The following is a 27,622-nucleotide window of genomic DNA, read 5'->3' on the forward strand; positions in this document are numbered from 1 at the left end:
GGACATTGGAGAAGCCTCTGAAATAATAAGAGTAATTCATTGAGTACTTAGTGCAGGCCGGACACTGAAAAGAACAACAAACATCATCTCCTTCAACCCTCTGGCAATCCAACAGTGTAAGTGCAGCCTCTGTCCCCATTTGACAGATGAGCAGACTGAGCGTTGGAGCAGTAACTGGCCTGACATCATGCAGTGAGGCAGCATGGCAGCAGGAAAAGGCCAGGGCTGTCCCCACTTTGGTACCATATTCTGCTGCCTTTTTCAGGTTTTTTTTCTTCTAGAACCATTTGCACAATTTGAGAAAAGTGCTTCTGGCCTTTCTTTCCCAAGTGAGAGGGGGAAAATGTTTCTAAGAAGGTTCTAAGCATTTGACTAAGCATTTTGAGAATTATTGTACCTGGCTCCTGTTTATCGGAGACTGACAGAATGTCCAATACCCTTCATTACTTGTGACTTGCCAGGTTTCTCTCCATGTTTACAAAGGACCACGTCATGCTGGAGGTGCTGGGGCTGTGTCCAGCTGCTCTGAGACCTGGGATGTGGTCTTCTCCCATTCTAGCCTTGTGAGACAGTACCAGCATCCAGACATTGTAGATTCTGCAGGCTTCCCCAAGCAGATTGAGTAGCCCCCACTCAGCCTCATGTACTGGAACATCAACACTCTTCAAGTCCAGGGTGGACAGCTGGACCCACCTACTTTATAGGCGATTGAGGATGGACCAGGTTCCCTTTGCTAGCTACTGAAGATCCATATACCTGGGTGAGAGGCAATGACTCTGACTATCCATGGTGTCCCATGGTGCAGACTTGGGACCTAGGCACGTGGACCCCCAGGGTTAGGGTGAGGAGATAGGTAGGGATCATCTTACACCAAGACAACCAAGAGAGAAAAGGGAGAGTTCATTGGACACAGAGAAGGCACTCAATAAAATAAATGGGAAGATGGGTTAATTAGCCAGATATTTGGAACAGAACTGCAATCCCCAATTGCAGATCTGCCACGGGATATTATAGAGAGCCTGATATGCTAGCTCCTGGCGTGCGGTGTTGATGCAGTTTGTACCACGTGGGAAACCTGGTGGGACTGGTCTGTGGGCTTCAGCCTCCCTGAGAACCCCGATGGACCTCTCCTTCCCAGGTACACCTTTACTGCCATCTACACCTTTGAGTCTCTGGTCAAGATTCTGGCTCGAGGCTTCTGTCTGCACGCGTTCACCTTCCTTCGGGACCCATGGAACTGGCTGGACTTCAGTGTGATTGTCATGGCGTAAGTATCCTGCTTGCTGCGCCATGCTGTGCTGTGCCAGGCCACACGGCAGGGTCTGCACAACCCCTGCCCAGGCCCCAGGCCTTCCAGGCTTCCCCACTGCAGGCTTCCTGTAGCTCTGAGCTCAGGTTGTAGAGCAACCAGCCTTGGTGCAGATCCATGGTAGCTCAGGTGGCCATGGTGGTCAGGCTCCTTGTCTGGGGCCCATGACAATTCCATGCTCAAGGGACATCAATTAAGTTTCTGTTTTAGCATCCTCTTCCCTTTCCACTAAGAGAAACCAATATTATAGCCCCAAATCCCAGGCCCACTATGATCAGTGACCTGGATTCCAAGGTGATTAAGAATGAAATTACAGTAAGGGTATCACTTCTCAAGAGAAGTGACTGGATACCCCCAGAAGCTCATGCCATGTGGACCAGGGCAACTTCTGTCTCCATTCAGAGGCCCTGCGTTTGGCACATTGTAAAGCACCTGGTCACTGATCCAATCCAGTGGATCCGCACACTAGCCAGAGACATGGGCTGGAAGAGGCCACTGAGCCTCATTTTACCAATGAGAAAACTCATGCCAAAGAGGCACAGGGAGCCCACCAAAAAGTGAACGTGACCCCCGCCTGCCGCAGCCCTGGATGAAGCCTCACTTCCTTTCCCAGGACGTCTTTGCATAGGGGTCAGTGTTGAGGAGGTGCTCTGCCCAGGATGTCTCAGGGATCACATGGGACAACTGATCAGGTGGATGACCCTGCCATGCAGAAGTCCTGATCAGGGGCTCAGCCATTAACTGTTTCTGCAAGCCGAGGACTCAGCATGTGCATCTCAGTAAGGAGAGAACTGAGAAGATTCTCCTCCTACCCTGGCAAGCCCTTGATTTCCCCACATGTGAAAGGTCAGCGTCATGCTTGTTGGGATCAGAGGCTCAGTTAACTCCTACTTTCTGAGATTCTTGCATTCACTGAATCTACCTATTTGTGACAAAGTCTTTAACTCCAGATGGAAGCAACCCTGAGCTCAGCCATCTGTGGTGGAGGGAGACAGGGACTGGACTCTGCTAATGGGGTACTTTCAAGCTTGGTGGAGACCCTGGTTTTTAAAAAATGCATTAGAACCTGTTTCCAGACAGGCTGTTTGTGAACTCACTCCAGGCCTCCGTTTTACAGTTTGAGAAATTGAGGCAAGACAATGCTGCTGGGCCCTGTGTAGATGTAGGCCCGAGTAGAGCCAAGTGAGCAGGGAAAAGAGTAGTGGGAAATGAAGTTGCAGAATGGTATGATGATATATAAGATGTTATACCATCTTATAGGTCATGTTAAGAGCAAGGAGTGATGGTGCTACTGGGGGATACGAGCGGGCAGACCTGTGACCTGATTTACATTCTATAGAGTCCACTTCCAGCTACTGTGTGGGCTGCAGAGTGGATGGAAAAGGAATGGAAGGTTTGGAAAATATTGAGAAGCATCCAGAATGAAATACTGAGCGGGAAACTGGATATTCCCACCTGGAGTTCAAGAAAGAGGTTCAAGGTAGAGGTAGCTACACAGATGGTATATAAAGCCAGGGGACCAGATGAGGTCATCACCAGATGATGAACGTGGCTGTGGACTGTGCTGTGGGACACGCCAACATCTTGTGTCAGGAAAGAAGAAGATCAAGCAGAGAAGACTGGAGAGAGTGATATCCAGAAAGACATCCAAAAAAACACACACACACACAAAAAAAAAACAAAACAAAACAAGCATGATCCAATTGAAGTACACCTGGAGGAGGTTGAGGAAGCAGATGGCTAAGGAGGGACTGTTGTTGGGTTCAGGAAGGTCATTGGAGTCCTTGACAAGAGAGGTCCCAGTGGAATGGAAGGATATGCACTTGGTTAAAGAGTGTTCAAGAAAGCAGGGGAGGGGAAGCATAGACATATAGACATGGTTTTTATGGGGCTTCTATAAAGCAGAATAGAAAATGGTATGGTAGCCAAACGGAAAAAAAAAAAATGGGTCAAGGGAGGACTTTGAAAGAAGGTAGGCTAATGGAAATGATCCTGTAGCGAGGGGACATTTGATGGTGTAGACAAGGGGTAGAGATTGCAGGAACAAAGCCCTTGAGCTTCCAGAGGGAGCAGGAATCCAGTGCCTAGGTAGAAAGTTGACCTTCAGCCTAGGGAAGGCAGAATTTCAGGTGGAGATGGAGATGTATTGATGGAGTTGATGATGAGAGAAGGAACTTCTCTTCTGATTGCTTCTATTTTCTCTGTGAAATATGCAGGATCATCAGTGAGAATGGGGTGCTTGCCTGAGGCTTGAGAAAGGGAGAACCCTGTGTCACAGCCAGAAGGCTGTACCGACTTGGGGACGGAGTATGCTTGCCAGATTGGGAGCTCTGACTCTAAGGTGCTCTATGGGCCAGGGGCAGTGATCCACAGGGCCCTGAGGCCAGGTGACATAGAAGGAAGGAGGCTTTAGGCAGAAGAGAGGTCAGTATGTGCCTGAGCCTTTCTTACCTCCCCATCCTGGAGCCTAAGCAAAGCAATGTCACCACAGAGATGCTCCCTACCCAGGCAAAGGAACAGCCTTCCTCACCAAGCACTTCACCAGAACCAGGCACAGCAGCAGAACAAGACCTCAGAGGCTTCGATAGCATCTTGCAGCCATAACACACTCACTCTCCGTGAGGCTGCCCGGACACATTGGAGTTTCAGCTTTGTGCTCTTGGTGGGACTGGCCCCACAGCTTTGGTTGACAGTGATTCTGCCCGACAAAAGCCAGCTCATTCCTGCTTCTGAAGAGCATTCTGTAAAATATGAAATGGTTTAATACCTTAGGGTACCTGGGATGATCAAAGAAGTCTTGGATGGCAGAAGTTCAATTCAGTGAAACTCCCCATTCACCTTCCATTGTACAGATGGAGAAACTGAGGCTCAGAGAGAACCTACCATTTGCCCAAAATGAATCAGTAGCAGTGCTGGAACTAGAACCAAATGTCCTACCTCCTGGCCAGGGATGGATGGGAGAGGTATCCCATGTCTGGTGTTTCTGGGCAGCTATCAGCCTGATGCCGCACCCCACCCAATTGAGAGGTGATGGCGGGGTTGGGGGAGTGCTTGGAAGCCTTCCAGGCTCAGCTTGCAACCCTCCAGCCGGAGCTCCTCCTGTGGCCCCCCTCTTGGCTGGGCATTACCTGTTAGTTAGCACAGCCTCCCACCTTCTGGGGTTGTTATGGAAACCAAACCTGGAGGGGAAGGAGGGAGGGTAGAGAGGAGGGGTGGCAGTCACCCACAGTTGCTAGCAGTGTGGGTTTCGCCATCTCAAGACAAGGGTGAAGCAGCATCTGCCCCTCCTCGGCCTTCAAAAAGGCTCCCACGGTGCTGGGGCTGGTGTGCCAGGGTAGAATTCTCAGGCATCAACTCTGCTTTCTCTGAGGCAGGGCCCATAATCTCATCCCACCTGTCTGTCCCTGGCTAGTCACTTGGCCGTAGCAGAGGAGTGGACTGGCTCAGATTTTGCCACGTCCCATACCACCCACCCCTCTCACCTCTGAAACTGGCCCTGTGCCCTGACACATTCAGGGGCCCCAGGAGAGGGCCCAGTGGGGTCTGGGGTCCCAATATGGGAGGCAGCCAGACACCAAGTTCTAGGTAGAGTGCAGCAGCCAGCAGGTTCTCACGTCATAGGCATGGTCCCAGACATACTGTACCCTCACCCAGCCCTGCCTCCTCCTTCGAGACTCCCTCAAACCCACAGCTGCCCTCACCCACAGCTGCCCTCCTACACAAACACACCACCAGGCCCACTCCCACTCCCAACCACTTGGCCAGCTTTGGAAGCCTGCCAGGAGCACAGATGTGTTCCTCCCTGTTCTGTCACCCGTCTATCCTTGTCACCTGGGGATCCCGGCTTCTCTGTGCTTAAGCTGCTGAGGAGGCAGATGATTAAGTGGAGAGCAGGTACTGTCTGTGCTGAGGACCCTGAAAGTGAGGCAGGTAAGGATAGGCAGGGTCTTCCCTAGAGACACCGGGGAAGCCACCAGGACTCTCAGGGGTGGGAGGAGAGAAGCAAAGACAGTTGTTCCCTCTCTGACCTGCACAGTGGTCCACTGACTCCCTGTTACCAGAGGAGCAGCCTTGAAGTCAGTGTCCTGAATGAGAGGATGTGCTGTTCCAAGCCACACCCAGTAGACCAGCAGCAGGAGGCTGAGCCCACAGCCTCTGGGGGCTGACCCATGGCTTCCATGATATGACAGCATTGGTGGTATACCAAGCTCAAGCTCACAGTCCCGTGGCAACACCATATCTAGACAGAGACTCCAAGAAGAATGTGGGACAGAGGATTTGGGTTCTGAGCCATTGAGGAACATGGAATAACTCTCGAAAGTTGAATTAACGGGCACATATGGGCCAGAACAAGGGAGGTGACTTCTGCTCCCCTGTGAACCATGGGGCTGCATCTGACTGCTATGGTGGAATTTGCAAGCTAAAGTGAGTCCAGGAATGGACACTCTGCCACAGGAAGGGTCTGGTGTAACCAGAGGCAGAAAAGCTCTGGGGATGTATCTGGAGACTCCCCATCTCTGTAGGGATAGATGAGTGAGGAGGGAGAAGGCCCATTTACAGAGCCCCATGAAGATGGATGGGCCCCACAACTGGAAGAGGATGTTGGTGTCAGCTTAGTGTCAGGGCTTGACCCAGTGACACCAAGACATTGAGTCTCTTGACAGCCTGCCAAATCCTTTCCTGTAGATACCCGTGGCCTGAAGAAGAATTCAGAGGCTCTGAGCAGAGTGGAGGGGCCTAGAGGCCCAGGCTGCTTGGCAGAATGAGTGCCCACTGTCAGGCCATTCCTGACACTTGCCCAGTGTTGCAGGGCCGGTGTCCTGGGCCGGACATCAATCATTCAGACACCTGGGTCAGACACTCTTGGTTAAACATCAGACATCCTATGTTCGCTGTTCTTTGTTAAACACTGGACACCTTCAGTTAAATGTCAGACACCCTGGATGCGAGGCCTTTGGTTAAATATCACCGGTCATTTGCCATTGTCCCAATGGCTTTGATCACACACTGTCCATCTGTCTCTCAGACATCCAATCTGATCATGTGGCCTGTCCACTGCATGTCCTCACATTCTGCTTGTGCAGGTCCCTTCCCCCAAGAAACCAATGCCTCCTATGACTGTGGGGCTCGAGATGGACAGCTGTCCAAGTCCTAGATGGGAGCCCCACAGCCACTCAACCCTGAGGACCGTCACTCAGGCCCATGCAGGATAGACCATGAGAACTGTTCATCTCCCAATATCACTCCTGTGGAGACCCAGGGTCATCCCTGGGCAACACCAAGAGTACAAGGATGACCCTGTGGTGGGGCACTGACATCACCAAGGGGACCCTCATTCAGCACCTTTCTCTTCTTGGGTTGGCTGTGATTAGTTAAAGAACAGATATTCAGGCAACCTCCCTTCCCTTCTTCAATGTCTCTTTTTTCCAATGAGTACTCAATGCCACCTCCACCTTGTGACTTCAGAGAGATTCATAATTGGAAGGAGGAAGTAGGCAGCCTTGGAGACCCAGCCACCCCACCCTGGTGGTCTCAGCCAGGACTGAAGGGTCTCCCGGATCAGAGCAGCCATGCACAAGCTGATAACAGACGGCACAAGATGCAGGAAAAATCAGCACCAGACACCCACTTGCTTCCAATATTACCTCCTGGAAAACAATTTCCCTCTTCACTCTGATGTGGCCCAAGCCTCAGACCTATCACATGGTTTTGTATCTCAGTCCCTAGTGGCTTAGAGAATGTGTCAGAGTAGTTGCCTCCTGGTGACAGTTGTTCCTGGGAGCACCACAGACAGAGTCACCTGTGAGGCTCGCTGTGTGGACATCCTTGAGTCACCCATGCTGAGTTCTGGTACCAGGAGGGTTAAGATCAAGAAGAAAGCCCAGGGGAGGGCCCAGGCCATCCACAGCTCCCCTGAGGGACAGGGAGAGGGGAGAAGGCTGGTTGGGGAGGGCAGGCTGAGGTTCTGCTTTGTAATTCCCAATAACTGTGGTTTGATTCTGCAGGTATGTATCAGAAAATATAAAGCTAGGCAATTTGTCGGCTCTTCGAACTTTCAGAGTCTTGAGAGCTCTAAAAACTATTTCAGTTATCCCAGGTAAGATGCCCAGGTTTGCCTCTCAGATCTCAGCTACAAGTGACTCTCTTTCTGTCTCCCCCACCCCTCTCCTCCTACGACCGTGTGTCTCTTATTGGCGTGTTGTCACTGTCTCGTGTGTGAATTTCCCTTGTTACAGATATACAACTGAATTTGTGGACCTGGGCAATGTCTCAGCCTTACGCACCTTCCGAGTCCTCCGGGCCCTGAAAACTATATCAGTCATTTCAGGTGAAAAATCAGGTTAAACGCCAAGGCTGGAGGGACCTGCCTGGGACTTTCCAACCACCTGGGAGTCAAGGCAACCCTCAGGAAGGCCCTGTGAATGTGCCTGTCACCAGAATACCTTTTCCCAGAGCTCAGAGTGGTGGATGCACCTGTCACCGCCCCCCCAGAGTCTCAGAATGGGCTTCAGGCTGCCCACCTGAGCCTAGCTCACTCTCAGACACCAGGGGCCACAGAGCACCCCACCACAGGACCTGCATTGAACCCTAACTCTTCCCCAAATGGTGAATTTCTCTTCCAGTTGAACTTAGTTGCTTGCAAAGCTAAAAAGCTTGCACATACATTGCAAAAGGACCTCGTTTGAGGGAATTCACATGCACACCCAGATCAGAACAGGAAAGCCCTGGCACCGTCTTTTTTGGCTGAGTGCCCATTCCCAGCCTTGTGCCCCTCTAGTGACAAGTGCACAGCTGAAGCCCCATTTGGTGGAAGGGAGTGTGCTCTGTGGACAGGCACCACTGGGCCATGGCGTCTAACAGCCCTCGCTGCATGGTGCGGTAGAGGTTTAGCAAACCGTGCATGGTAGCCTCGGGAAGAAATCCTCCTCGACAGATGTTGGCAACTGTGCACCAAAAATCTTCTAAGCCCAGAAGGTCTTACTAGAAACCATTCCATTCATCCATTCAGGAAACTCCAAAGATGGCCAAGTCTTGAGGGCCGAGTTGGATGAGGTGTTAGTGCTGAAGTTGAGTACCACCCAGGGGACTCTTGCCCCAAGTCTTTATTCACACTCCCCAGAGTAACAAGAGCCAGATTCAAAGTTCCCCCTGTTTTGAGGAACTTGCCCTGGAGAGACAGTGTCCAGAGGCTCCTTCCAGACCCTTCTCTAACCAGGTGATCACATCCGCTTCTAATTTGGAATGCTGGTGGTACCCAGGCCTACCACAGTGTTTGTTTACTGCTGCCTCCAGAGGGCCAGAAGGCCTTCTCTGAAGTCCCTGCCCTGAGAGTTCCCTGGGCAGGTTAATTACCTTGTAAGAGGGGCCCCCAACTATTTTGTTTTCAAACTAAGCTTCAAAATGTGTTTCCTATCTCTGAACCCACCATGGTATATGCACAGGGACCCTTTTCCGCTCTCTCTCTGGGACCATCAGACGTTCAAACTACCAAGAGCCAGTAGCAAGTAGGGCATTCCCCCTTCTGCCACTCCTGTGAAGCCACCATTAGATAGGAACACACGTAAGTGCTCAGAGGCCTCCTAGTTCTCCAGGTTTCCAGGGAAAGCCTCACAGGGGACTCCCTCCCCAGAGTAGATAACCACTGACCACAATAGTTATGAAGAGGCACGTTCTAGTCTATTTTAAAAGAAAGATTTTACAAAGGAAAATATTTTTCGGTCCTAGAGAAAAGGAGAAAGACCACTGACCCCAGCCCAGACCACTGCTCTCTTCAAGGCCACCAGCAGCCCACCAAGGGAGCAGACAGCAGACCCCAGAAGTAGTCATCAGAAGAATGCTGTGGGGGGCATGCAAAAGGACTCCCCAGGGCCACGCCCTCACAGCTTCAGCCCTCTCTGGACCTCAGTCTCCTTTTCTGTAAAACCAGAGTGAAGTCAGAGTGGTAGGTCCCAAGGGCCCTCCCATGTAGCCTGTCACAACTTCTGTGATAGCAGGACTTCCCGCCTGACCCCTAGGACTCCCCTTCCTGGGCTTTTAAGAAAGAATCCTATGATTCAGTTGAAACCATTCATGTCAGAAATGATATCCATCATTGATATGAGACAGATGTAAAGGGATGGGTTAACCTCATCCACTGTCTTCCTAGAACAGAGCAGGGTGCTTTGCTGGCCTCAAACTGGATATTTTTCCAAAATATGTCAGCCTAACAGTTGGGGCAGTTTGGGTTTTTAAGCTGCTGCCCACAAACCCTCACTTGTTCCCCACAAGATATGAGCAGTGTCTCCAGGCTGGGGGAGCAGCCCCAGATACATGTCCCACGGGGGGTCCCAGGGCCTCTACAACTGATAATCTCTGAACTTCAAAGGGTTGGTGGATCCTACCACTGCTCTGTGCCCCAACCCCTGCCAGATCCACTCACTGTCCCCACAGTTGCCAACATCTGCCAGGACAATTTCCACAGAGTGCTGAGTGCCTGAGCCCTGGGCAGGCAGGAGTGACAGCAGCACCATGGGAAAGCCATCTTCTGCACTCTCCCATGACTGCCCATCACTGCCTCCCCATTTCTGGGCCATGGGTACAGTAGCCATAGGTGCTCCTAACACATTAACCGGCTGGACAGTGGATGGATGGAGCTTAATCTGAGATCTGGCCGCTTGGGCGGGGGCGGGGCCCTGCTGTTGGCAGAGGAGCCCTGGCGCCCTGTGCTCCGCTCGCACTGGTCCTAGGACTATAGCTAAGGGTTGGACTGAATGCGTCTACATGTGCTTCTCTGTCACCCCGCTGTGTGGTGCTGGCTTCTGCAGGGAGCTGGGACTGCAACTAACAGACCACAGCCTCTCAGCTTTGGAGAATGGGAGGTCTGGGGAGGGTCTCAGAGGAACAAGCCAGTGGGAAAGATGCACATAGGTCACCCCTTTCTCCACCCTTGAACCTTCCCCAAATACGGGCCCAAACCAGAGCAGGCCTCTTCGGACACCACCCACCACCATCCTGCCAAAGCTGTCTCCTCATGTCCCCAGTGCATACACACTAGCCAAGGACAACCCCCAGACCCTGGGTCTCCTGGTTGCCTCTAAATAATCAAAACCCCTGTGTCATCAAAGGGAGCCTCTGGCTAGGACAAGAGGACCCTCTAACCAGAGAGCTGTTTCTCTCCCCATCGAGGTACCTATATTGCCTGGACTTGGGTCTCTTCCCATGGGCTACAGTAAAAGGGCCAGGGCCAGGCCAGGCCTGGCATACCTAGGAACCAGCCAAAGTTATCAAGAAAACTGCACTTTCTACACCATTTCATATATTTGGCTAGTGGAGCGTAAAGAGGCCCAGGTCCCTCTGAATACAAGGCCAGGCTGGATTCCTGCCTGGGGCAGTCAGGATAGAATCTCAGCTAAGGAAAGGGGGCTTTGGTCTTAAAGGTCTAAAGATACCTCCCTCACTCTGTCCCTACTTCATAGTTGCCCTCCCTGACCCCACCCCCCAGCTCTCAGGACCCCAGGGAAGCCTAGCTCCCTCCCAGAGGATTGTGGAGCAGGGCGCCCATGGGTGACCCTGTGCCTGTTCTCATCTTCGCCAGGCCTGAAGACCATCGTGGGGGCCCTGATCCAGTCTGTGAAGAAGCTGGCTGACGTGATGGTCCTCACAGTCTTCTGCCTCAGCGTCTTTGCCCTCATCGGCCTCCAGCTCTTCATGGGCAACCTGAGGCACAAGTGTGTGCGCAACTTCACGGAGCTCAACGGCACCAATGGCTCCGTGGAGGCCGATGGCCTGGTCTGGGACTCGCTGGACCTCTACCTCAATGATCCAGGTGCAGACTGGCTCTGTGGCCTGCAGACACTTTATGAGACACCCAAGGCCATCCACCTACACATGGGCTTCACCAGAGGGCAGGCCCCCAGGGCCTTTCAAAAGAAGACTGCCCTTGAAGTTCCCAGGCTAGGCAGAGAAATGATATTTGAAGAATGAGAAGGATGGAGTAAGATGGAGGGGTAATGTTTGGAAGCAGGGCTGACCTGGGAATGGTGAGGAGAATAGCCTTCCTGCTAAGGAGCATCAATTTAGAGAAAGGGGGCCATGGGGGGCTGGGGTCCTTGGTGAGGCTTCAGGGTAGAGACCCACCCCCTTGGCATGGGAATTTTCCAGTCACTATGGGTGTTCCTTACCAAGTGCTGATTCCACGCACGTGTACCCCAGAACCCTGCGAGAGAATAAGTGGGTGATTGTGGTGCAGCTGTGAGAGCCCCTCGGTTCGCTGTCCTGTGGTTTACACTACGATCCTCCAGGCTTGTGTTCAGGGCCTCTCTTGATTCAAGCCATCAATTTAGATCAAAGGTAGATACTGGGACAAGGCCAGATGCCAGGCCACAAGCACCCAGAGGGCCATTCTGAAGTTAGGGCCACTTACATGTGCGCCAGCACGCCACTCTGGAAAATAGAACCAGACAGAAGATCAATGAGTCAATGTGCCTGTGGTCCAGCTGTGACCTCTCGCAGTGGCTCTAAAACTTCAGTGTACACCTGAGTTACTAGAGGTCTCCAGAAAACACAGACTGCGGGGTCCCAGCCTGAGTTTCTGGATCAGTCGGCCTGGCTGGCACTCTGGGTGCTATCACTAACCAGTTCCCAGATGCTGCTGAGGCTCCTGGTTGGGGACCACACTTTGACAACTGGTACCTTAGACAAAGGCAGGTAAGGAGGAGTGATGGGGACTGACAAGGGCCTCAGTGAGGAGAGGACAGAGCATGTGTCCTGTGTTTCACCTGGTCCCGCCCCAGGCCTGTCTGAACAGACCAGTGTTTCCATGGCGACGGTGGCAGGCATCTCTTCCACACTTTTATGCAGTGGAAGAGGGTCCAGAGCTGGGCAGTAGCCCGTCAAGGCCAGGCTGTGACTCAGCAAGCCAAGCTGGAACTCTGCCCAGGCCCTTGCCTCCTGGTTCATGGCCTCTCTTGACCCCACTCCCCTACCCCCAGCAAGTGGCTGGGAGCAGCTCCCTGTGGAGACCACTGAGGCCCTGCCCAGGCCTTCCCGTGTCTTCTAGAGTGGGAGGGACACTGACAGTGGCATGTCTGTGCAAGAGGAGGATGAAGGCCAGGGAAGCAACTGGAGTTGCCTGAGGCCTGGCCAGGCCGAGGGTAGGGGTCAGAGCAGGGACAAAGAAATAGAGAGTAACCACCAACCATGTTTCTACTTCCACGAAGCCCTGGATACCAAGTGGGAACCCCAGGGGGCTGCCCACTGTGCCCCTCACCTTCTGATGTTTCCCTTATAGAAAACTACCTGATCAAGAATGGCACCTCTGACGTGTTACTGTGCGGGAACAGCTCAGACGCCGGGTAGGTGGCACCCCCTGCCCAGGGACACTTCCCCCAGCCGTCTCCTGGTGCTTTCTCAACTAACTGTGCCCTCTCTGTATGCCCCAACCCTAGGGACAGGGAGGTCTTCCCTTGTCTTTCTTTCCTGTCAGGACCCTGACACCTTCTCCATCCAACTCCCAGCACAGAGGAGACAACTGGTGAAGAGAGGTCAGGGATAGGTCGGCAGGGAGAACCAATAGACCCCTGAAGATGGGGGTAGCCTGGGATGCCCTGCAGGGCCTCCTATCAGCCCAACCTTGACTCCACTTTTTTCCATTAGCTCCCCAGGGTCCACCTTCCACCCCAGGCTTTACTCTCTCCCTGCACATCTGCCCCTCAGAGGTGAATGTCCTCCCCGCAAAGCCTGGACTGTCCTCAAGGCCAAGCAGGCCACGATCCTGGCTGCACCTGACTGTGGTCCCAGATGCACTTAGAATCCACGTGCAGTTTCCAGGGCTCTGAGCACCCTGGGGTCTGGGGCAGGGTGACGGTGCATGGGTTGTTAAGAAAAGGGACACACGCTTCCCTGGTGGGAGAGGGTCTTAGGACATTAGCAAGGCACAGAACCCCTTGTCTGCGTCCTCCCCCTTGCCAAGTGCACCCCTCCCCATCTCTGTCCTCTCTCTCTCTCTCTCTCTCTCTCTCTCTCTGTGTGTCCTCCCTCTCCCCCCACTCTCTCTCTCACACACACACTCCAATCCAGGGCTCCTTCTCTGGGAGAGAGGCTCCCACCTCCAGCTCCATGAGCTGAGCATCTGCCTCCCTGGACAAATGTCTGTGTGTGCCATCATGCAAATGGGCACGTTCTACAGACACGGCTAGGCCCAGCCTGTCCTCCCCAGGGTCATTCCTCCACCCCACAGCCCTGCCTTTACCCCAGGCTTAGCCAAGTCTACTGTGCCCCCTCTCTGGGTGCCCATGCTGTGCCCAGCTCCCTGTGGGGTGGGCAGACAGAAGAAAGAACGTCAACCAGACCCTTGCACTTCCACTCTGGGAAGAAGCAGCTCCGACAGCAGCAGTGTGTCGTGTGGGTGGAGGGCGCTGTATATAGATCTCAGAGAATACAGACAGGTCGAGAGAAGAGGGAGCTGGTGTCCCGAGTAGAGGCACAGCATGAACAGGCATGGAGACAGGACCCAGCAATGTGGTACTAGGGCTGTGAAGCTCAGCCTCACAGAGCACTGGGCTGCACAGGGAGATGAGCCAGGCCCCATGGGCAGAGGAACCCTCACAGCATGGGACAGAGTGCATGTCTGACCGCAGGACATGTCCCGAGGGCTACCGGTGCCTAAAGGCAGGTGAGAATCCTGACCATGGCTACACCAGCTTTGACTCCTTCGCCTGGGCCTTCCTTGCACTCTTCCGCCTGATGACGCAGGACTGCTGGGAGCGCCTCTACCAGCAGGTACATGGGTTCCCCGGCCCAGCAGGGGGAGGCCAGGTATGGGCTCAGGGCCCAGGCTGCGCGCGTGACTAGCCAGAAGTGACCCCAGCAGCTCCCAATGTGAGAGCCGCGGAGGGGACAGGGGCCAAGGACACTTGCATCTGAGGGAGAGGGGCTCAGCCACAAAGAAACTTTCTTTTTGCGGGTGACCAAGTAACCATCCCTTCCTACAGGACTCTGTCTTCTCTGTGAGGGGACACTCCTCCACCTTCTAGGGTGGGATGTTCTCCTGGGTGAGCACTGCACTCCCCCCAGGCAGGTAGAATTCTGTCCTGTGTGTAGGTTATTGTCCTCTGTAGGTTAGCGATGGCCCTCTCTCTGGGTGGGACAAGCTCTCTGTACCTTCCCCCCCAGGTTTGGCCCTTTAAAGCCCTGGCACCATCAGACTGATCACTTGGAAATGCCATAACCCAGAAGGGGCCCCAGTGAGGATGACCTCTTTACCCTTGCTCCTCCAGACCCTGAGGTCCGCGGGGAAGATCTACATGATCTTCTTCATGCTTGTCATCTTCCTGGGCTCCTTCTACCTGGTGAACCTGATTCTCGCCGTAGTCGCCATGGCCTATGAGGAGCAAAACCAAGCCACCATTGCAGAGACGGAGGAGAAGGAAAAGCGCTTCCAGGAGGCCATGGAGATGCTCAAGAAAGAGCATGAGGTAGGTGAGCAGCACAGGCAAGGAGCCTCCAGGTCAAGCCCTCACCTGATCAGGGGTACCTGGAGGCGTGGTGCATGCTGGGTAGAGCTGGTTCTTGGAAGCATGGTACACACTGGGTAAAAAGCAGTGCCTGCTGGGTAAAGAGATTTCCTGTGAGTGTGGTATCTGCTGGGTAAAGTTATTTTTCTGTGGCCATGATGTATTCCAGGTGAAGGTGGTGCCAGCTGGGTAAAAATGGTGCATTCTGGGTAAGGTGGTCCCTGTGAGCACATGACATGCTGGATGAAGAGATCCATGTGTCAGCTGGGCGTGGTGGTGCACACCTGTAATCCCAGCAGCTCTGGAGGCTGAGGCAGGAGGATCGCAAGTTCAAAGCCAGCCTCAACAAAAGCAAGGCCCTAAGCAACTCAGTGAGACCCTGTCTCTAAATAAAATACAACAGTAGGGTTGGGGATGTGGCTCAGTGGTCAAGTGCCCCTGAGTTCAATCTCCATTCCCTACCATGAGAAAAAGAAATCCATGTGTCTATGGACATAGTTTATCCTGGTCAAGTGGTTGGGTAGTAAGGAAGAACCAAGGTTGAGGACCTGAGTCAACTAAAAAAAAATAAGACGAGGCAGTGCTTCCCTGACTGCCCATAGTCGCCCACATACTGGCTGCAGGAGACTGTTACAGAGCCAGCTATTAGAAGCCAGACCATAGGCATCCACTGGTTCTTCTCACTGCCCCATCTCCAGCACTCTCCTGGCCAGCTGAACTTTCTTGATCCGCTGCCCTTTAGTTCTGCTACTTCCTCTCCTCATCAACATCTCCTTCCACCTGCCCCACACTCTCAGCTCTTCCAAGAGCTGCCCACTTTAGCCATTCCTTTCTTCCTTCGAGGATCTTGATTGTCCTGAGAACACTCTGACTTGGCCTGAGACTATCTCCATGATGCCCCCCGTTTGGGGTTAAGTGTGCGAGTCCACTTACTGATAGGGTGGACCAAACGGCCAAGAGTTGCTTGGCCTACCTAAGCCTGAGGTTGCACAGAGTCTCTCAATGACTGAGATGTCCCTTCCTCCACTCTCTTCCAGGCCCTCACCATCAGGGGTGTGGACACTGTGTCCCGTAGCTCCTTGGAGATGTCCCCTTTGGCCCCAGTAACCAACCACGAGAGAAGGAGCAAGAGGAGAAAACGAATGTCTTCAGGGACGGAGGAGTGTGGGGATGACAGGTTCCCCAAATCTGACTCAGAAGATGGTCCCAGAGTAATGGTAATCCCCGGCGTGGTCACAGCCTTTGCAGGGTAGATCTGGCCACAGATGGCTATATTGCTAGGACTCTGGTAACCAGACACATCCCTGGGCACCCTTCCAGCTGTTCTTGTTTCCCAGGGACATTCTTGGTATGGAGGAGCCCTGGGCAGAGGAACAAGGTAGATTTAGGTGTTATAATAGCTTCAAACTGGGTCTGGTCCTCCATCATGGGGACTGGGGATGGGTCCTCACATAGTATAGGGTGGTAGGTGCCCAAGAATATGCCCGTGTGAGTGACAGGCTGGCCTGTCCACACCAGGAGGCTCCTGCCTCCTCCTCCCCTTTCTCAGCCTCAGCCCCACCTTCAGGCCCTGATGAACTTCAGGGTCAACGCTCCAGAGGCGTTGACTTGAGGTGAGGAAAGGAGCCGGAGAGGCAGGATGTCCCTAAACCCACATGGCACCTTCTGAGTACCCCCGGGCTCAGCCCACCCAGTTCCTGTGTGACTGGCAAAAGTCCCCAGTGCTCCAAGAGGTTGAGCTGGGCCCAGTGCCACGGGAATTAGGCTGTGAGCACGTGAAGAGCGTCTTGGTCATGTCACCGCTCCCTGTGTCCTCAGAATCGCCTCAGCCTCACCCACGGCCTCAGCAGGACTTCTGTGAAGCCTCGCTCCAGCCGCGGGAGCATCTTCACCTTTCGCCGGCGAGACTTGGGCTCCGAGACGGATTTTGCAGATGACGAAAACAGCACAGCAGGGGACAGCGAGAGCCACCGCACGTCACTACTGGTGCCCTGGCCCCTGCGCAGGCCCAGTGCCCAGGGACAGCCCAGTCCTGGGGCTGCAGCTCCTGGCCATGTCTTCAATGGCAAAAGAAACAGCACTGTGGACTGCAACGGGGTGGTCTCCTTGCTGGGGGCAGGTGACCCAGAGGCCACATCGCCAGGGAGCCGCCTGCTTCGCCCTATGATGTTGGAGCGCCCCCCGGACACGGTGAGCCAGCCCCACAACGCAGACACCAGGGAAGATGTGATCTCCCAAACTGCCCTCTGGGCCAGGGGCCAAAATACTGGCCACGTATTGATTGAGCACCTATTGTGTGCTGTCCTACCAAGAAATCTCTGCCTGCTTAGCGCTTCCATGTCAGTAAGGGCAGACTGGCGAAAATCAAAGAAAGAAGAAGAATGGTGTGTGTGTGAATGCATATGAGGTGTGTCATGGTAATAAATGAGGATGACACTAAGATATTTCACTGGTAAGGTTTAGTCGCCGAGGTGACACGATAGTGCAAGACCAGTATCCTGGAGGCCCTGACTGTGCCATCTAATCACCCTTTAAATTGTAGGGTCAAGGAAAAGCCATCCCGGGGGTCCTCCAAGAAGGGTTGGGATGGCGAGAGGACACTGAAGGGATTCTGGGTAACGATTATTCACCAGATTGGAAATAAGCAGTACTTTACCAAGTGGCAAATCAATATCAGCCCAAGCAATAAGTGCCGTGGGGGTCAGAGCAGGAAAAAAGGGGAGAGGGAACCCCATACTCATTTGGAGGCTTTTGAACAAAGTCTGGGAGAAGACCAGGAGCCATGCTGCTTTCTGAAACTAGGAGAGTATAGTAGAAACTAGGGTGGTGTAGTAGAGTGGTTAGCACCCTGGCTCTGGAGACACCCTGGGTTTGGATCCCAACTCATAGCTGACCACTTGGATGGCTGTGGACAAGTTACTTTATTTCTCAGTAAACTCAAGTGTCTTCATCTATAAAATGGGTGAAAAAATACCCATCTCAGGAAAGCTGTGAGGATGCCATGAGCTAATATGGCAAGGCCCTGCAGACTATGAACATTCTGATATTAGAACACGATAGTGACACGGTCACTACCGTCATCTGGGCCAGTGTGCTCCAGACACAAAGAATAACAGGTGCAAGGGCCCTGAGGCAGAAGCATGCCGAGGCCGTTGAGTCATGAGGCCAGCGAGGCGAGAAGAGAGGCTGGAGTCACTGTCAGAGGGGTTGGGGAGGGTCCATCCAGGTCATGAAAGGCCACTCAGAGCTTCCGTCACTCAGTCAACAGATCCAGAGACAAGCTGACGACTGCCAATCAGCTGTTTCAGTGTCCTTGTGACCTCTACCCGCCATCACAGCGCCAGAACAGCTCACCCAGGAATAAACTGTGTGGCTCAGACCCCGAGGCCAGCAGGGGACAAAGGCAGGCCAGCTTTCTGAGGCGAACATGACTGGACTGGCAGGAAGACGTGGTCAGGATGGTGGGGGTGGGGCTGAGGAGGGAGGACCCTGCCCCATGGCCCCATGTGCTCCTGCTCGGACTTGCCCTAGCTGCGGGGCTTGGTACAGGTTAACCTTCTTGTGCCTCCATTACCTCAGCTGTAAAGTGGAAAGAAAATTCATAATGTTGGGGCTGGGGCTGGGGCTCAGTGGTAGAGCACTTGCCTAGCACGTGGGAGGCACTGGGTTCAATCCTCAGCACTGCATTAAAAAAAAATAAAATAAAGGTCTCTAAAAAATTAATAAGGTCATCAGGTTGTGGTGAGGACCAGGGGAGTTAAAACAGAGCGGCGCTTTGGCTAGTTTTTGCCTCCTATTCATTAGTATCTGCCATTAGTATCATTGAATAAAGCCTCCTGGGGTGCCTTGCAGGGCACCTGGGTGGGGCAGGTGTGTGAAGGGGAGGAACTGAGCAGAGCAGCTTCTGGACCCATCACCTGGAGGGTGGATGTCTGGCTTCCAGGAACATGCAGCAGGCCGGTCCAGTTCTGGAGCCTCGGCCTCGGGGAAGCAGGTTGGAGCGCTAATAGAATTTCCTAATCTCATTAGGGAGCAAATCATCTCATTGTGCAGCACATGTCGGGAGGAATCTAAGTTCAAACACTTCATTACCGGGAACTCTGACTTCACCCCTTCTCACTTCTGTAGGGCCCATTTGTATCCTTAAAGGGATTAGCAGGCCAAGACGGGGTCATTTGCAAAGTTAAAGGAATTATCGACCAAGATGGAGACATTTGAAAAGTCAAAGAGATTAGCAGGCAGCAGGCCCTTGGGAATTCCTTCTCCACTTCCACTGGGTCCCCAGTGAGTGGCTTCTGCCCAGTTCTGGTCTGAAAACACAGCACAGGGTTAGGCCCTGTGGTGCTATAGGTTAGACCGCTTCTGAGAGGCAGGAGGAAGGGCCGGCCACTGAGGACCCACATTCAGTTTATCCACACGGCCGGGAAAGGGTGACGATTCACTTTGTCCCCATCGGTATGAGTGTTCCTGTCTGGAGGGCCAGACGGAGTCAGGAGAAGCCTTGCAGTCCAGTATCCTTGTGACCTCTACCCGCCATCACGTATGTTAGAACTTCTTCCTCCATATGTTAGAACTTCGTCTTCATTTCCCTTACATCTAGCAAGTTAGAGACAGAGCCAGACTTCTAACCAGCACCTCCTGGTTCCCAACTGATTTTTCCATCCACCCACTATTTATCTAGTGCCATCCAGCTGTGTTGAGTGCCAGGTGGCATGGGGGCTCCCGCTTTCATAGCCATGAATAGAATAAACCTGACCTCTGAGCTCATGGAGTTCACCTGGAGTCAGGAAAACAGACAGAGAAATGATAAATATGTTCAGGTCACAGTAGAAAGTTGCTGGGGAGGGTTGGGGATGGGGGCTATAGGTTAGACCGCTCAGGGAAGGCCTTTTCAAAAAGGTGACATTCAAACTGACAGGCACATGATTTTAGGGAGCCCAGACACAAAGATGCAGAGGAAACAGGCCCAAAGGCTCTGGGGAAAGAATGGGCTTGTCAGGTTGAAGGGACAAGAGGGCCTGGTAGGGCCAGGTGTGAAGGAAACATAAGAAAGGAACAAGAAATGAGTTTGGAGAGTTAGGATTTGAAGTATATAGGGCCTTGTAGGTCATAAAAAAGTTTGGATGTACTCTGAGAAAGATGGGGAGCAGAGGGGGGTAGTTGGACAAAGCAGTGGTGTTATCCAGTTTATTTTTTTAGGGAATTCTTTTCTGCTAGGTAGAGAAGAGAGAGGAGGTGAGGCCAGTTAGTAGGTTATTGCAGTAGTTGTAGCAAAGAGATAATGATGGCTTACACCAAGATGGTTTATCAGTCAGCTGTTGCCACGATAATGCTGTGTAACAAACCATCCCAAAAGTCAATGGACAACAATAAGCCTGTCAATTATCAAGCTCTTCATCTGCACATTGGCCATGATTTGGCCTGTCTAGGTTGGGCCTGGCTGGGCAACTCTGCTTTAGGATACCTCTTGCTCACACTGTGGGTTAGGTTGGGGATGTTCCGCTTGTCTTTGTTCTGAGGCCTGGGCTGGAAGGGTGGATTCCTGGATTCATGCAAGTTTTCTGGAGCACAAGGGAGGGCAAATAGCACAGGTGTACTTTAGGCTTCTGTTCACATTATATCCACTTACATGCTCCTGGCCAAAGTAAATCTGCTTCAGGGGGCAGGAAAGTCTCCATCATCCACCGTGGAAAGGGAAAGAGAGAATATTTTCTTGGTGCTAACTCAAACCATCCTAGGTGGTAACAAAGTAGCAGAGAAGTTGGGAGGACTTAAATGTGCTTATGAGTTTAAATGGCTAAATTTATAACTGGGTGTAGTGGCACCTCCCTGTCATCTCAGTGACTCAGAAGGATCACAGGCTTGAGGCAGCTTAGTGAGACCCTGTCTCAAAATAAAAAGGACTGCGGAGCTCAGTGGTAAAGCACCCCTGGGTTCAATCCCCTGTACCACCACCTCCAAATGGTTGTGGAACCTATGGTATTATTATTGTGCCAGTGACCTCAGCCCTTTCCAGAACCTCCACTTGAATGCTTCCATGACTGGGAGCTCACTACCTTACTGAACACATTTCACAGAGCTCTTAACCATTTGCAAAGGTTGACCTTAACTTGAGCCCAGGTCTCTTTGGTACCCACCCCACTCCCTGGCTCTGCCACACTGGGTGGCCCTCACCTGTCTCCCCCTCTGCCCTGCACAGATTGTAGAGCCCCACTAGTGCCCGCTGAGCAACCTGGTTCCCTCCACAGCTCCAGCTCATGGGCTGTGATTGTGCAGGGCCCTACTCCCATGAAGTTCTTGTGAGCTCTCCTTGGTTCTGGGGAGCTCTGTGGAAGCCTGAAGACCACCTGCCAGCCAGCTCCATCCACCAGGCATCTCTGTTTTTAGGCCTGTTTTTATACAAATGATACAAATGCGCATGTTGGAAACAAGTCCAGCTGTGCAGAGCTGCACACAGCGAACAGAGAACCTCTGCCCCTCCCTGCCCCCAATCCAGTTCCCCAGAGAGCTCCACTCTAACAACCAGTATTTGTCTTCCAGACCTTGGTCTTGTTTTTTTTCCTCCAACTGTTTGTCTTGGAGATGCTCCTATGGGATCATACACAGAACCACCTCATTCTCGTTGTTGTCTGTATCAGAATCCAGAGTCGGGTTGTATCTATAATTGATTTTAATATTCTTCCTATTGATTGGTTGTTTTGTTTTTATGGTATTCAGAACAGTGCCGCCATGAACGTCATTTATGTATATTTTGGGTGTGTGTGTATAATTATTTATGAAGTTAGATTACTAGACAAGGAATTGCAGGGCCAATTTAAAATTTTCTTGGTAGATACAAACCTGCCTCCACAGAATACATGGCCCCCTACCAGCCACATCTAAGCAGGATTGCTTTATGCTTCTACTGAGGTCATCTTAGAGCATGTTAGATTTCTTTTTTTCCAGGCTCTTTTGTGCTCTTGACTCCGGGGAGCTTGTGGTCAATTAAGACTCCCAGATCATTTTTGCATGTGCCAATGTATATGACAGCATTTGGCACACAAAGGACCTGTGTTGTGCTTGTGTTTTCCTAACCACACTCAAGAATCACTGCCAATGAGAGGTGGTGGAGAATTTTTTTAAAAAAAGAAAAATGAAGGTAATAATGATTGGCAGGAGGCATGGGAGCAGGGCAATTATTAGCTGGGAGAGAGTTGGACTTAGCTTTTCTAAGCCCAATATCTAATGTCCCATCAAGACCTCTATCCTGTCCTCTGTAATGTCCCCAGCCTGAGTCTGGACTGGCCACCCCAGGCCCAGCAGGACTACAGCTGGGAGCAGGACCCCCCCGACACCCAAACCAGATTGACACATATCTTCTGATTGCACCCAGACCACACCATCGGAGGACCCAGGTGGACCCCAGATGCTGACTCCCCAGGCTCCATGTGTGGATGGCTTTGAGGAGCCAGGAGCACGGCAGCGGGCCCTCAGTGCTGTCAGTATCCTCACCAGCGCACTGGAAGGTCAGTCCCCTGTGTTGTGCAAGCACTCCACACTTCCGCTCTAGGGACCCTTGCCTCCACCCCAGCCTGCACGGGCCTCCTCCATCTGACCGCATTTCACTCAGACTTTTCTATCCTCCGTAGCCTCAAATGTGCTTGCCTGGCCTCCGGTGTCTTGTTCTTTCCTAGGCATTCCCATGTCTGTGTATCTTCCCAGCATGCCCACATCTGTCCTGGAGTGTCCCAAGCTCTTATCCGTCGCATCCCTGCCTCTCCCAAGCATCCCCAGGCTCCTTAGAATCATCCTACCCCAAGCAGCCCTTCCCGTTTCAGCCCAGCCATACCCACACTCCTGGCATCCCAGGAAGACAGTGTGACCCAGTCAACAAAACCCAGCTAACTCCCTGGCTGTCCCCCCAGAGTTGGAGGAATCTCACCGCAAGTGTCCACCATGCTGGAACCGCTTTGCCCAGCGCTACCTGATCTGGGAGTGCTGCCCGCTGTGGATGTCCATCAAACAGAAAGTGAAGTTCGTGGTCATGGACCCGTTTGCCGACCTCACCATCACCATGTGCATCGTGCTCAACACGCTCTTCATGGCGCTGGAGCACTACAACATGACCACCGAATTTGAGGAGATGCTGCAGGTCGGAAACCTGGTAAGAGCCACCTGCCACCGGTTCTCCAACAGGCGTCCCCAAGCGAGGGGGAAGGGGGAAGGGATCCTGAACACAAAGGGTCTTCTGAGGGCAGGCAACATCCTGGAAGACCTCTAGGAAGAGGGGGTCTCAGGGTCAGCTTTTAAGGACTGGAGAGATATAGATTTGGAGTGGATTTGGAGGGAGGTTAGGACAGCGACATGGACAGCTAGATGGATGGACAGATAGCTAGGCACCTCGAGAACATCAGGCAGAGCCAGATTTGAATTCTGACTCAGCTCTTACTGACTATGAGACCTCAAGCAAATCATTTAGTCTTGGTAATTGGCACAATAAGTATTTGTCAAATTTAATAAATGTAAAATTAGTATGACAATATCAACCTCATAGGAAGCTAATGAGGATTGAATCAGATAATGTGTATTATGTGCTGGGCTCAGAGTCTGATAAACAATAAGCATTCAAAATAAATGATAGCTGTGGTTATTCTCGTTATTGTTGTAATTATGGAGACTGACCCTGGAAGTCAGAATGTCTGAGTTCTAATTCTGATTTTTTTTTCCCCTTGAGACAAAATTAAGTCTGGCCTCTTCACCATACCAACAGGAAAAACTGAGACCCAGAGATAGGAGGTTGTGACTTAGTCAAGGTAGAGTCAGGCATGGAGTAACTGTCTCCTGACCCACATGCATGGGCTATTTTGGCTCTGGCCAGGCACAGAGCCAGACCTTCTCTAGGGGATCATGGAGCAGGGCTGACCTCAGGAAGCAGCATGATCCTGGGATCTGTCACTGAGGCCGGTGGGAAAGGCCCTCTAGCCTATGGGTCTCAGCTTTTCTCTCTTACAGCAGAACTAGCCCTGTCTCAGATCCAGCTAGGTAGAGGCAGGTAGATCGCCCACACTGTAGAGCAAGAAAATTTTCTTCTTGTATTACTTTCTAAACCTGGGACTCTAGATAGTTGTCCGCAGGGTGTATTCCAATTCTTTCACTAATTTGAGCCCGTCTGGCTGTAATTTTACTTTTCTTCTTCTCTTTGCAAACAAAAGTAAAAGCTACATCTCAGTCTGTCAGAGTCTCCTGGCATTGCTGGGGTGTTGGGTGATTATACAGGGTTTGGGTTGATGTGGTTTTATGGGAATGTGACCCCTGGACTGGACTGAGTCACTTGTGATACAGAGCCCTGGAAGCTTCCCTGGACCATCAGGCTGTGGTTGAGTGGCAGTTGTATGAAATTCTGTTATTGGCAGCAAGAGATACAGTTGGGTTATGGCTATATTTTGTTCTGTTTGAATAGCTTTATTGTTAATATGTAAGATTTTGGTTTTCTTGCATTTAATATATTGTAAATGGTTTAAATGTGAAATGTAAAGACACAAAACCACAAAAATAAACATGGGTAAATAATCTTGATATTGGAAAAGAACTTTCCAAGCTTATCTCTAAAGACAACTTTTATAAAAGAGAAGGTTGATAGATTTGAGTCATTTTTTTGGCCCATCATATAAAAAAAGGTAGAAGGCAACTGAAACTTCTGTTCTCAACAACATTATGGACAGAAAAACCCCGGAAAAGTCTATAATGAAACAACTTAAATGTAACTAAATACATGGAAAGTAACAGAATCTCCAAGTGTCCAGAGCACAGAGGGGCTCAGAGGCCACACACACAGCATTAAACCCATGAAATGGTTCTGCAGTTTCCCTGGGGGTGGGTGCTGGGTAGAGAGCTCTGGAGGCTTGGCGTGTCATGGCCATATAAACGAGACACAGTCTGGCAAGCGTGGGCAGGGGTTGGGCTGCTATAGTCCGTCTTCCAGAATTTTCTTTTTTGGAGGGGGAGCTCATAGATCCTGAGGCTGAGAAGTCCAAGACTGAGGGGCCGCATCTGATGAGGGCCTGCATTCTGTGTCCTCACATGGAAGAAGGCACCACACGGCAGGAGAGCAAGAAAGACAGAGGAAGGAAAAGGAGACCAAACTCTCCCCTTTTATAATTAATCCACCCTCCTGATAATGCCCTCTTCTATTCATGAGGGCTGTGTCCCCATGGCCCAGTCCTCTCTCAAGGGTCCGACCTCTTCATACCAACACAATGGCACTTGAACTTGAACATGAGTTTTGGAAGGGACCTTCAAACCATAGTAGTGACCATATGTACATTCAGTAAAATGGCAAACCAGAGAGGTCTACTCACTGACCTGGGATGGTCAAAGAGGCCTGTCCTAGCTGAGGCTAGAGAGGGGGAAAGTCACCCTTGGAAGCTAGTGAGCATGGATTTGGCCTTATAGAAAGTCAGGGTTCAGGGCTGGGGATGTGGCTCAAGCGGTAGCGCGCTCGCCTGGCATGCGTGCGGCCCGGGTTCGATCCTCAGCACCACATACCAACAAAGATGTTGTGTCCGCCGAGAACTAAAAAATAAATATTAAAATTCTCTCTCTCTCCCTCTCTCTCTCACACTCTCTCTTTAAAAAAAAAAAAGAAAAAAAAAGTCAGGGTTCATATTTATACCGGATTGCTCCCGGAGCCCATACCTGAGAAGATTAACATATAAAATAACCCGGGATGATCTGTGGAAGACCCTGAAAGAGGTGAACAGAAATTATCTGGAAAGACATGTCTTTAAACCAGGTCAAGCTAGATTCCCTGAATTATAAACCACTTAAGGAAATATCCCACTGTGAGCAAGAGTCACAAATACATACACACACACACACACACACACACACACAGAGAGAGAGAGAGAGAGAGAGAGAGAGAGAGAGAGAGAGGCTTAATCCCTTAAAATGTCATAAAGCAGAACTCTTGGATAGAGATAATAAAAACAAGAATATTCATAATAACTAAAGATGTGAGAGAAGGAAATTAAAACATGAAAATAAAATGATTTTGAAGAAGTACCAAACAAGATCTCTAGAAATGAAAAATATAGCCATTGAGATTAAAATCTTAGCGTTCAAATCCAATGGCACATTAATACAGCCGAGGAGACCAATGAATATAAATTTATATGTAAGGAAGCTGCTCAGGATACAGTGCAGAGAGATGGACAGAAACAGATAGAAGAAAGGAAAACAGACCTGACATCATTTTCCAGCTTATGCTGTTGTCTACATAGGTGACCCAAGGAAATCCACAGGGAGGTCTTCAGCTCTAGGAAGAGAGTTCAGCAACGTTGTTGGTTACAAGCTCAATATCACAAAGCGTGCACCTCGTCACCATTGACCATAGATTGGAAAACATAACTTTAAGACAGTTAACACATACCAGGCACAGTGGTGCGCACCTGTAATCCCAGCAACTCAGAAAGCCGAGGTAGGAGGATCACAAATTCAAGGCCTTCTTCAACAACTCAGTGAGATCCTGTCACAAAATCTAAAATCAAAAGGAGGACTGGGGTTGTGGTTCCGTGGTAGAGCACTTACCTAGCACATGTGAGGCCCTGGGTTCGATTCTCAGCACCACATATAAATAAATGTATTGTGTCCACCTTCAACTAAAAAATAAATATAATAAATAAATAAATAAATAAATGAAAAGGACCAAAAAGGACTATGGATGTAGTTCAGTGGTCAAGTGACCCTGGGATTAATCCCCAATACCGTGCCCCGCCCCAAAAAACAAAAAACCTTAACACACACATATAATACAGTTTATATGAGAAGATTATGAGACTATGGGAAAATATAAGACTTAAAAATTGAAATTATATGCCATTTCTATAGATGAAAGTCTGACTATTGTAGAGATATTAATTTTTTCCAAATTAACCTATAAATTCAGTATAATTCCAATCAAAATCTCATGTAATTTGACAAGGTAATCCCAAAATTTATATAGAAAAGTAAAGCTTATCAAGACAAATTAAGGAATAAGGTAAAGAATTTACTACTATATATTAAGATACATTATAAATCTAAAAACATTATAGTATTGGAATAGACGTAGAAAAAAATGGACCAGTGCTATGATAAGTCCTTAGAAATAGAACAATTCATATTTGGAGACTCAATGAATAACAGAAATGCATTATAAGAGGGTAGAAAAGGATGAACTATTCCCTAAACAATTCTGGAAAGAATAGTTAATCTTATGAAAGAAAATTAATTGAGACCCCTACTCACATCATACTCATAAATTAATGCTGAGTAATTTGATTTAGCACATAAATACAATAAAGCAAAACTTAAAAGCTTTTAGAATAAAATTAAGAGAAAATGATTTAATTACTTGAAAAGTTTATACTATGAAAGAAAAGATTGCTGAATTTACCTGTGTTCACATTTATAATATCGGCACAACAAAAGATACCAAAAGCTAAGTGAAATCACTTTTCCACAAACTAGAAGTTGACCTTAGGAAAAGCATTTGATTGGACAGACATGGAAACTCATGAAATTCAGACAATATTGAAGACTTACACATCAATAAGGAAAAAAGAGTCAATTTAATGGTCAAAACACAACATAACAGTGAACAAACAAAATGCCAAGCAAATCAGGTGGTTATAAACGCATGAAGTAAAACACAGAGAAAGGAAAACTAGAGGAACTTAATATAGTAGTTCTTACCTATAAGAGGGTACAAAATAAACTCCTGTGGTTGGCAAGAATGTGGTACTGTGGGAACTCTGTGTAAGAGTGAGAATTTGGTACACCCATCATGGGGAACAATTTACAG

General features: G+C 50.5%; 1 protein-coding gene across 1 annotated transcript in view; it reads left to right on the forward strand.

Moving 5' to 3' along the window:
- Window positions 1-27,622, forward strand: part of SCN5A (sodium voltage-gated channel alpha subunit 5) — a 98,240-nt gene that overhangs the window by 26,856 nt on the left and 43,762 nt on the right. The window contains exons 5-14 of the mRNA XM_081288520.1: window positions 1,139-1,267; window positions 7,546-7,637; window positions 10,884-11,114; window positions 12,579-12,642; window positions 13,927-14,068; window positions 14,566-14,763; window positions 15,840-16,019; window positions 16,621-16,992; window positions 22,175-22,307; window positions 22,707-22,945. Of these exons, the coding sequence (XP_081144646.1) occupies window positions 1,139-1,267; window positions 7,546-7,637; window positions 10,884-11,114; window positions 12,579-12,642; window positions 13,927-14,068; window positions 14,566-14,763; window positions 15,840-16,019; window positions 16,621-16,992; window positions 22,175-22,307; window positions 22,707-22,945 (1,780 nt within the window). The remainder of the gene's footprint in view (window positions 1-1,138; window positions 1,268-7,545; window positions 7,638-10,883; window positions 11,115-12,578; window positions 12,643-13,926; window positions 14,069-14,565; window positions 14,764-15,839; window positions 16,020-16,620; window positions 16,993-22,174; window positions 22,308-22,706; window positions 22,946-27,622) is intronic.

The sequence above is a fragment of the Spermophilus citellus genome (assembly GCF_964194105.1).
Source record: "Spermophilus citellus genome assembly, chromosome: 3".
Lineage (NCBI taxonomy): Eukaryota > Metazoa > Chordata > Mammalia > Rodentia > Sciuridae > Spermophilus > Spermophilus citellus.